At 37.0% G+C, this 11,582-nt stretch overlaps 1 protein-coding gene across 1 annotated transcript; it reads left to right on the plus strand.

The window, feature by feature from the left end:
• Positions 1 to 8,001: 8,001 nt before the first annotated feature.
• Positions 8,002 to 9,536, plus strand: LOC112128232. The gene is made up of 2 exons (XM_024230135.1): positions 8,002 to 9,059; positions 9,117 to 9,536. Exons 1-2 carry the CDS (start codon positions 8,774 to 8,776, stop codon positions 9,221 to 9,223), a joined length of 393 nt encoding a protein of 130 aa, XP_024085903.1. The 5' UTR covers positions 8,002 to 8,773; the 3' UTR covers positions 9,224 to 9,536.
• Positions 9,537 to 11,582: the final 2,046 nt, after the last annotated feature.

The raw sequence follows: 11,582 nt of genomic DNA on the forward strand, positions 1-11,582 counted from the left end.
CGTAGTGGAGGAAAGGTTTGTGACGATTGAGGGAAAAATTGTCACCGCTTTAAAAACCGACGGTCTGGGATGCAGATCGAGCATTTAAGATTAGAAGGATTTGTTTAACTGATTTTAGGTCTTTAAATAAAACAAATCTTATAGTATAGTGATGAGCCTGTAGGAAGAAGGATGATTTTTTTTTTGGGGGGGGGATTATATGTAGTACGGAGGGTTTCCAGCAATAGGAAATTAAAATGGATTTTCTAGGACGGTTCTCAATATTGATGAGATAATCTAGATATCTGACGGAGAAAAAGGTATAGAAGGAAGAGCTGAAAGGAGAGGTTAATTTAGGATTTGTAATGCATAATCGAGATCTGTGGAGTAATTGCAGTGATGTATAAGTAGCAAAACGAGCTTCTCCTCGTCTGAATACTTGGTGTACTAAGAACCATCTGCCTGGAGAAGAGATATCCTTATAGTAAGATAGGATTTTACTAGTTACAACTCAGAGCGACTTTTTGTTGAGCCGTTGAAGAATATGGTTAATATGGGTAGGTTGGTGTGGAACTTCGTCGTTGTGAATTTTGATATCAAGGTGAAGCATTAGACTCGCTGGATATTGGATGGCTTGCTATATACTTCGGAGTTCCAGTTCGTAGTCCAAAGTTAGATTAGACAATAGTATACTATCGGAGCATACCTTAGTTCTAACTAATTAAGTTGGTATGAATGCAAATTTACTGTTATGTCCAATTACCTACCAATGGTAGGTTTTAACCTGGATATTTTTAAAAAGGTTGCAAAGGTCTAGATAATTTTATTTTGTGTTATTTTTTTTGTATTAAAAGTAATATTCAAGTGGTACAACTGTGGACTCTTCAACCATCTGTAATGTTTTTTTTCACCCCGGCAAAAAAACATTAATTAGATTTTTTCCATTTTTCCATCTTGCTAAGTAAATAAAGATATCTCATCATTTTCGGCCGGTTAAATAAAGAGTTTCCCTAAAGTTGAGTAAAAGTGGCGAATGAGAGGTAATTTGGTTTCGATTTGTCCTCGGAGCTTCTATGCTCTGCAAACTTTTTAAACGTGCATTTCGTGAGGGGTTGGAAAGTTTTTAATGCAACGCTCATCGGAATCCCATTATCCGCCGAACAATGGCCGACAGGACGAGGCAGAAATGTTCAAAAAGGCTTTCTCCATCCTTTTCGCTTGCGACCGACCGAATTTCCATTTGGTAAAGTTGCGCTTCCAGAGTGGTTCAACCTGACGAATGGAGACCGGGGATTTACAACATAAATGTACGTGTTTTCACAGTACTGTACATACATTTATGAATAAGTAAATCAGAAGAATCCCAGAACCACTCAAGTCGAAAGATTTACATAAAAACTATCAGTGGAATACGATCAATTGAAACATTTTGTTTATTTTTTATTCCTACTAATTGATCTCTTTCTTATAGAGTCTATAGTTTTTATTCACACTAATCAGCACAGCTCGATATTTCTCGTGGTTATTCGGGAATAAGCCCCTCTATTCACGCTAATAAATTACATTCTGGTAAGGTAATCAACAAATATTGTAAATATACATCAGCCCTCTGCCACAAGGATGTATAATGTCCTAGACATTTCCCCTTGTAGTCACTTTGTACAAAATGTATGTAAAAATAATAGTACATAAAAATCAATCAATCAATCACAGTGCTCGGTATTTCTCCTGTTAATTGGGGAAGAAACCCCTCAATTCAGGCTAATAATTTACATTCGTACCAGACTACAGCTACGCTGAGCCAGAGTACTCGATATTTCCTTGGGGCTGTTAAGGAAGAAACCTCTACATTCATGCTAATAAATGACATTCGTACCAGAGTACATGGTCACTGACTCAAAGTGCTCGGTATTTATCCTGATATTTGGGGAAGAAGCTCCTCCATTCACGCTAATAAATTACAGTCATACCATACTACTATCACACTGAGCCAAATTGCTCGATTATTCTCGGGGTTATTAGAAGAAGACTCTCCATTGTCGGTAATAAATTACGGTCGTACCAGACTACTTTTACACCTCTCTAAGAGTGCTCGATATTCCTCGAGGCGGGGTTGAACAACCCCTTCCTTTCACGCTACTAAATTACATTTATTCCAATAAATTAACCTAAACACAAGACAGACACTATGTACATTTAATAATCCCTTTAGCCCTGAGTTACCGTCAGCCATCTGTACCCGCCGACGTGCCCTAAGAGTACGCTCATGCCCGAAGATATATCAAAACATTGCTTTTGTAAGTCAAGCCTTCTGCAATTGAAAATAAGCTCAACCGTTATTGTATTCATGTTATAGTAGTGACTTAATGAAACTAAAGATATATTGTGAAATGCGGCCAATTGGTCTGCGAGTTGGTGAAGAGCATTGAGATAACGGCTATTGTCCAAAACCCGACCACTGTGTCTAACTAATTCCAGTTTAATCCTGCATTATGGGTCCATCTGCCAATTTGGCACACACGGTAATTGTGTGACGATTCTGATCACCAGTCCAGACTGGCAATTCGATCCAGTAAAATCAAGATGACTGAAATTAGTAGGGCCTGTATTCCAGTTTCATAGGGGATGTTCAATTTGTTTGTGAATTCAAGATGAGAGAGGCCGTTACATCAGAGCTTTGATGAATGAGTTCCATTCGTTTGTAACGCTAATAATCGTAGGTCACTATTTTATTGATAAAACGGCCAAGACCGATGATGCAAATTATAAGGTAATACAAACAAACAGGCCCTCGCACGATGGTGAATTTAATTACATTTCTAATCGTCTCCCGAGCGAGGCACGCAACAGGTTGCCCAGGTCGCAATTATGCCGGCGAAAAAGATTTCCACCCGATCTGGAAACGTCCGGGATCGGAAAACTGTCGTCAACGCGGTTCGTCGATTGGTCCCGGGTTCAACGAGGCAATCTACCTTCATTCTCTATTCTCAATTGTTCCAATAAAATTACTAAATTAAATCAATTAATGAGCTTTAATTGAATCAATAAATCTATATGGCACTCTCGAATAAAAAAACGCCAAAATTTAATTTTGATCTTGGTGAAAAGTTAAATCTGCACATCAGATAAGATCGTCAATTTTTTATCAAGCATGCTTGTCAGAGTTTATAAGCAATTAGGCAGGGAACACACTTACCCAATGCAACGCCATGCGACGCTACCCGATGCAACCCGACGCCTTGCCACGTTTTGGTGGGGTGTGCACATCTATCCGACGCAAGCACACGTCGCGTACAGTCCACAGCGTTTATCACAATAATCACTATCACAATCGCAACGCATCTTTTGTTCTTAATGCACTATTTTGAGCAAAACCTTGTAATAAATTGTTAGTTAATTTTAATTGTTTTACATAAAGTTATTCCGGTGTTTTAATAAATTTTCTGCCTAACCATCATAATTAAATAATTTTTATAAAAACTCATGAATTTTTGATCTCGTTTAATTTGGTTTATATTAAACTAAGAATGTTGTAATTACTTCATTATGAAGTGATAGAAAGAGTGCAACGTTTTTTTATTAGGAAGATCTTATCACTGCCTAATTCTACTCCAAACTATATGCTTTATATGGAGACGGCAGTGGATAAAATTTTCCTTTTTACGCTTTCATAACATTTTTTAACAATAACATTTTTACATTTTTAACATTTTTAAAACATTTTTTTCTAACATTTTTCATTTGTTTTAAGGGTACTTAAGGGCCCTATTGCCCGAATCTCCAGAATTACTGCTCTCGAGGTTATTAAATCAAATGGTTCGTGGTTTCGGCAATGGAATACTTTAGCTTCTCAATATGGTTGCGATTTTTCTTTTTGTTTAGAAAACCTCTCGAGTTGGCCCAATTATACCTTGAAACTTTTGTACAGAGTAAGTGATCAACATCGTGTGAGTTGTGAGCATCGGGCTCAGGTCTCCAACAGGTAAATTCTCTTTAAGGCCCTAGACCACTCTAAGGAAACCTTTAACGTAAATGTTCAAGCTAGTGGGTCTATAAAACTTCCGACTCTTCGATGGCTTCTTAAACTCAGATGCGAGCAAGTGTTCCTCAATTCTGTGCCATGGAAGAAGGACGACGGAAACTTCTTGGGCACGCTCTGTAGCCTAAGAGTTAGGGATGATATCTTTCATTTTGTTGCCCAGTGTCCCATACTCTCTGAACTCCGTATCCTGTATCTAGGCTATAAATCGCTTTCCAGGTCTCAGCTGCTTGATCTGTTAAATATCGTGGATATGGAGAGGTCGAAAGGTCTAGCACACTATGCACGTCATGCCTGGCAATATAGGTACGATTATAATACCGAGTCATAATTGTTTAACTTGTATCTAAAATCAGCTAGTTTTTATAATTTAGTTTTTACTTATAGTTTTCTATTATTACCATTATTATACAGTTTATTTTAATTTTTTAATTTTCGCTCGCCTGAAAAAGAACAGCCAACTTCCGGCAGACGGATAAGCATCCATGCTGTAAAACGCTATTAATATTGTATATTATGTAACACTTCTCTTTAATGTAAATAAAGCATGTTATCTATCTATCCATCTATCTATCTATGTTGTAATTAATATAAGGACAAAATTACATATACATAGTTTGAAATAAACTACAAAAAATATGAGTGTCCTGTTCTGACGCTACTGGACGAAAGTGGTGTAATTGCATGAGCAAAACCATGAAATAAATTGTTAGCTAAATTTTATGAGCAAAACCGTATAATAAATTGTTAGTTAAATTTAATTGTTTTAAATAAAATTATTCCGGTTTTTTGAGCAATTTTCTACCAAATCATTTGAATTAATTTTTTAAAATAAAACTAATGAATTTGGTTTATATTAATATAAGTATGTTGTAATTAACATAACGACAATAATATATACAGTTTAAAATAAAAATATGAGTGTCCGGTTGTTTTGCCTTCGACTGTACTCGATGCGACCAGACGAAAATCTGGACAGTGGGGATCGCAGAGCGTAGAGTAGGGTGGCATAGCATAGCACCGGACAGATGTGCACAATCTTATAGAAAAATGGACTGGATTTGCGTCGGGTATCATCGGGTAGCGTCGCATGGCCTTGCATCGGGTAAGTGTATTCCCCGCAAAGCATGAATACTCAACAGATTGTATTATGTACTATTTTAATATATATTTTATATAATAAATTACATGAATTTTCCAGTGATATTAATTATATTTTATTATTTAAGTTTATTAATATTTCACATGCCTGTTACCTTAATGGCAGGTACTTTCTCTTTTTTTTTTAAATGACTTTGTCATGTAAATTTTTTTTTTTACTTTTATGTTTCATTATTTCAATTTGATATTTTAGATTTTATTAACGATCCACAAAACCTAAGCACAAATGCAATGTTCTTGTGCAATGTCCAAAATTCTTGAAAGACTCTTTTGAAAGCGCTTAATACCCACGGTATTATAGTAGAGAGTAGTATTAGTAGTAGAATACTCATAAAATTATTCCTTCTCACACATTCCCTTTGTCTTTTGAATTGTTAAATTTGAGACAAAACCTTGTCAAGCTTTTAAGAAATTTCAACCACGTTCGTTGGGAAATGACCTAAATTTTTGGCTGTCCTGTTTGTGTGACTGCTACTTTGGGCGATAACAACACCCAAAAGAAATCCGCAAATTGGAATCGAGGAAGGTATTCAAATTCTTAAAGGAAAGTGGTTCTTACTTCGTTTAGACGTCTACTTTTTCGGTTGGATTAAGTATATNTATATATATATATATATATTATGCAGGGTGGGCGACCAAGACTCGAGGGGTTAAATGCCTGGGTATACCCGTACCCCATCCCTAAAAGGTCCGGGACTTGGTCGGCTCACGTGTCCTGCATAAACCTCTTGGACTTGTTCACAAACCCCAAGATTTTGGACCATTTTATCTCGGGGAGTGATTTGGTGATGTCCTCTCCTTCAAATATTTCAAATCTAGACCTAGCTTACCTATCACACTCTGCGAGGTAGTGCCTTGCCGTTTCTTCTTTTATTTCGCAGAAGCGGTTGGATTAAGTATAGGATTATATAACATAGTAAAGCCTGTCGAAATCAGAGTTGTTCACGGACCGCACCGAACGTTCTTCATTTGGACTTAGAGTTGGTTTTTTCAATATTACTATTTCAAAGGAAAGACTCCAAGGAGTTGTAAAGTAAAAAGGAAAGAACTTGTTGTTTATATTAAAAAATATATAACTACAAACTTCTTAATTGTGAGAAAGAATGACGCGGCACCGACGTAATTCTGACCGTCGAAATGAAGAGAAAAACTTAGGTTTTAGAAGTTCATTAAAAGCACTCAGATATCTAAACATAAAAGGATTTTGGTTCAAAGGTTCACCTAAAGCTGGAGCCCATTTGTTGTCAGTAATCGTGCATTGAATGTTGAGTGAGTATTAAGTGAAAGCCACGTGGCCGTATTATCTTCTTTTTTCTCTCCTTTGTGCGATTACGAGAGGAGTAAAAGAGATTTTACAAGGGTTAACGATGGCGTTCATCCCCCAACACTGGACGTAATTCCCTATTTATGCATGATAATGCCAGGTTTAACGTTGCTCTGTTATGCGCAACTGTAGCGTCAGTAACTGTCTGCCTAAATAATGCGCGGATTGAACGGATTTAGTGAGGGAAAGTCCTGATTTAGTGAACATTTTTCAACATTTAAATGATGACAGGAGAGTACTTATTGACAATTATGTTAGAAAAACGGGAAGCCAAAATAGTTTTATATGACGGTGTACTGTGAGTAGTTATAGATTAGTTTCTTTACGACATCCGGTTTACCTTTGTATGTTCTAATGTCTTAGAGCGAAACGAACTTTAGCAATTTTATTAAAAGGTTAGCTGGAAATCCCGCGAGTTTGGCGAAAGAAAGTTTACATTGGCGCCAAATAAACCAGTGTTGCCAATACACGGGCAGAAACAGAGCAGGAACAACACTGCTTCCATCCTAAACTCATGGGATTTCCTGCTAACCTTAAACAAATTTTCTAAAATTAGCATTGCTTTGAAGCAATTGGGGAAAGTAAGGGTTAATTATAAACTGGATTTGAAAAAATTTATGTTTGGCAAATATAACTGATAAGAGATGCAGTGTTGGGTTGAATATCAACGTTAGAAATGGAAGATTCCAAGATGGAAATTTTAGACTGACGCCAAAAAAATCACTGTTGCCAATACACGAGATGAAATAAAGCAGGAATAACAATGCTCCCGTTCTAATCTCATGGCTTTAGCCATTTGTTGTTTTTCTGAGGAAGGGGGAAAGGGTTAAATATCCCATATATTTGTCACTTTTTAGGTTTACTCAGTTAATTCTTTGTTTAAATCGAGTTTATAGGCCTTAGCTTGTAGTTACCGGATGCCCTTAAAATTTTATCTTCTCTTGGTTCAGTCAGAGGGGTAATGAACGTAAATTCACACCCGCCCGTCTTTGCCCAACTTATCCCATTGAAGTTCAACTTATCTCGTGAATATTTTAGTACCAGAAATGGAATGTCGTTCACAAAAGTTATATTTAACAACCAACGCACTAAGATTCGCTTTACGAACAATCTGGCCCGGGAAAGTCTAGGCTAATTAGGGCCAGACGGTTAATGTGAATGATCGAATTGAAATTATTGAAACTCAATCTCAGTGCTGTTTTAATCATGGTAATTTTTACGAAAACAAGCCCGGGGAAAAGTATTAAGTAAATTAGTTTCAGCGCATCGACATCCGGCCATCACTACCTTCAATCCGCATAATAAAAAAGGTAGAGAGATAAGATAAAATGCCTTTGAGACTCAAAGTAAAGTTTTTTCTTTTTTCCCGCGGTAGGCTTTACGAATCGGAGAAAAGAGAACGTACATTTTTTTCCTTTGTTCAATATAGTATAAAGCATCCTCACGACCTAGTATCTCAATCCATTCTTTTTCCCGACCCTTACAAAATAACCCACATCAAATGTTTTAGGGATTTTTCAAAATCGCCGTATAAGAAATGCAGATTAAAATACAGTAATCCCTTAACATTCGCGGGTTTGACATTTGCGGTTTTCACTATTCGCGTATGAAAAAATGAGGTAAGATTTAACATTCACGGAAGGTCGGACTTGTGCATTCGCGGAAAAATAACACTTGAGTAAACAAAAAAATTCTGATAGACAACAATATTCTTTGAAGATGCCGAATCGTTCATTTCAAAAGCAGAAACAACAGCTCCAGGATTTAAGGCGGCCAAAGATCGTATCAGCTTATTACTTTGTGCAAATGCATCTGGTGATTGCAAGCTAAAGGCGACATTGATCTACAGATCCCAAAATCCAAGAGCCCTCAAGGGAAAAAGTAAAGATGAGCTCCCAGTTTTTTGGAGATCAAACACCAAAGCATGGGTGACTAGTGCCTTATTCCAAGAATGGTTTCATTTCTCTTTCATCAACGAAATAAAAAAATATCTAGCTCTGCTTCTAATTGACAACGCTCCTGGTCATCCTTCAAGTTTAATAGGAAGTCATCCAAATGTGGAAGTTATTTTTTTGCCCCCAAATACGACTTCGTTGATATAACCTCTGGACCAAGGGGTTATAGCAGCTTTCAAGGCATATTATACCAAACACAGTTTTAAGCGAATTTTAAATTCCATTGAGTGTAATGCCGAAGAAACTGTGTCTAACTCATGGAAGAAATTTAACATTGCGAATTGCATTGAATACATACATGCTTCTTGGCAGGAAATGAAGCCAAGTACAATCAACGCTTGTTGGAGAAAGATATGGCCTCAAGTGGTTAAAAAAGATAACGCTTTTCCACCACTTCAAGATGAGGAGAAAGAAATCGTCCGCATAGCGCACCAGATTGGAGGAGAAGGATTTGATGATATGAGAGCAGACGAAATTGATGAATTGCTTAATTCTCATGAAAAAGAGTTATCGGATGAAGACCTGATGCTGCAAAAAGAAGAGGACTCTAAGGAATGTGAAGAAGTTGAAAGTGAAGATGAGAGTCGGGGTGGTGAAAAGAGTAAGTCTGGCAAGTTTTTACTTTTAACATTTCTATTCATTTAATATTTTCTCTCAGGCCCAAGTTTTTCTGCAAAACAGATCAGAGAAATTCTAACGATAAGACCAACTTGTTCAAAAGACAATGGATTTGGACCCATCATTGAACCGAAGTTTACAATTTAAAAGGGATGTCGAGGCCGCTTCCATTCCTTATGTGGAAATGCTGAAAGAACTGAATTTTTGTGCGAAAAAGCGAACTATTAGCAGCTATTTTCTTCCATCCACGTCTAAAAATACAAGTTAAACATTTAATTTTTAATGTACATAGATAAGGAAATGTTTTTGTACAAATGTATTTCAAATAAATTCTTTTGATTTAAAACTTATCACAATTTTTTCAGTCATGGAACGTAACCCTCCTTATAACATAGGAAAATAGACTCAACATTCGCGGATTTAACATTCACGGTAATTTTCAGGAACCAAACCCCCGCGAATGTTAAGGGATTACTGTACACTGATTATTGTCCTTTGAATTGGTAAAACTGACACAAAATCTGATCAAACTTTTAAGAAATTTTGGACGTTTCGGAACTTTAAAGCTGCGGAATATTTTCATAAAAGAGAAAACTAGTAGGAAGGACGGCATTGAAGGTATCGGTGTATGACGTTTAATCTGGATGAGGTGGAGTTGGATTATAATTGAGTTGCAAATAAGTTTGATTTATCTTTGTCGCTTCTGACCCAGGGTCCATTAAGTAAACAGACGGGGGAATGGACTGATTGAGAGCGATAATTTATTAGGTTAGGCATGATCTTCCTTCCATTGTGATTTTTTTAAAGTAAACAATTTATCAAATTCAACACGGCACGAAGTTACGCTTTGTTTTAACTTACCATCTTCTGCTAATAAGACAGATAAATGGGAGAAAAACATGAAAGCGGGAACTTTTACAAAATAACTTATGATCGGGAAGTAACTTATAACTTTTATCGATCCAAAAGGGGACTTAGGTTTTAAGAAATAAAACAAATAATTCCCTCCTCCTCAATCCGTCGAACAAGTTTCTCGTTTGATGCTAATGTAAAAATTTTGCCTACCATTTTTCAAGACTTCGGATCGAACTGAATTATGAATCGGATTCAGCCGGAGAAACAGCGCGGCGGAGGATAGAAAAAATGTTACCCCGATGATTTAGACAAGAGAGGCATTGCGGGTCCGAACAATGAAGACTTCAAGGAGATATTAATCTTCCTTTTCAACAGACAATAGACGCATGAATGCTCGAACAGATACATATCATAAACAAAAGGGTTTTTTTCCACCCCCAATTAGCCATGTCAAAATTAGCGTTTTTCAATCACAAGGTACACCCGAATAGGCGTGTACCACGCAACCCTACCTATTCGCCTTGTAAAAAAAAATTACCTCGTGTAGGAAGTAATGCCGGTAAAAGCATCGTTGTATTATACATAAAGTACATAAAATGGGATACAAAGGGTATAAACAACCAGACAACAGACTTTTATAATCTACAGTGTGTTACATCTGCCAAATTAATTTGGATAGTATGCGTATAGTCTTCTTTGAGATCCTTTCTTCCTTGAACGTTATACTGTGATAAAATTGAGTTTTAAAATTTCATCACTTACCGCAAAGGACAATTAATTGCTGGACAGCAACTAAAAGAATTTCAAAGTGCAAATACTCTTCCAACCCAATTCAACGAACTGATAGCAATTGGACAAAAACCGACGAGGAGAAAGCTCTATTCCTGGCACAATAGACATACATTCACACCTCACCCTGAATTCCACTCCTTCCACTCTCATTCCCTCCTAAGCCTTTTAATTCCCAAAGTAGACATTCAGGTCATTAACCTTCCCAAAAATAAAAGTTCTAGTTATGATCTCGTGAACTCTAATAGCCTTCATCAATTTCCCAAAAAAGCATTAATATTTATAACATCCTTCTACAATGCTGTCCTTAGGACCACCTATATTCCTCTCCTTTGGAAATTCTCTTCCGTACATATGACACCTGAACCTAAAAAACTTGCTCCCCTCGCCTCCTCACATCGTCCTATCAACGTTCTCCCTACCATCAGCAAAATCGAAAAGCTTCTACTTTGCCTACACATTATCATCGAATCCTTAAACATTCCCAATAACAAAGCCCACCGTGTTATCCACACCATCGGCACCTCCCTCGAGCTTAAACAATACTGCCCTGGTGTTTTTCTTGACATATCACAAGCCTTTGATCTGGTATGGCACGAGAGCTTCTTGTGGAGGCATACTTCCATTTAAATACCTTATCTTCTAATCCTTCCTCACAAACTTACACTCCAAGTAACCCAAGTAAACCTCTTTCCATCTCGTACTCGTAAAATTTTTCCAGTTTTAGCCGGCGTCCCCCAGGGAAGCGCTTTGACTCCCTTACTTTACTCTATCTGTACAGTTGATCTACCATTGGATTCCAACACCTTAACATTCACATACCTTGATGACAGGGCAATTCTCTCTCCAAACATTGATCCTG

This window comes from Cimex lectularius, unplaced genomic scaffold (genome assembly GCF_000648675.2).
Source record: "Cimex lectularius strain Harlan isolate CLEC.00 unplaced genomic scaffold, Clec_2.1 scaffold56, whole genome shotgun sequence".
In the NCBI taxonomy this organism is placed as follows: domain Eukaryota; kingdom Metazoa; phylum Arthropoda; class Insecta; order Hemiptera; family Cimicidae; genus Cimex; species Cimex lectularius.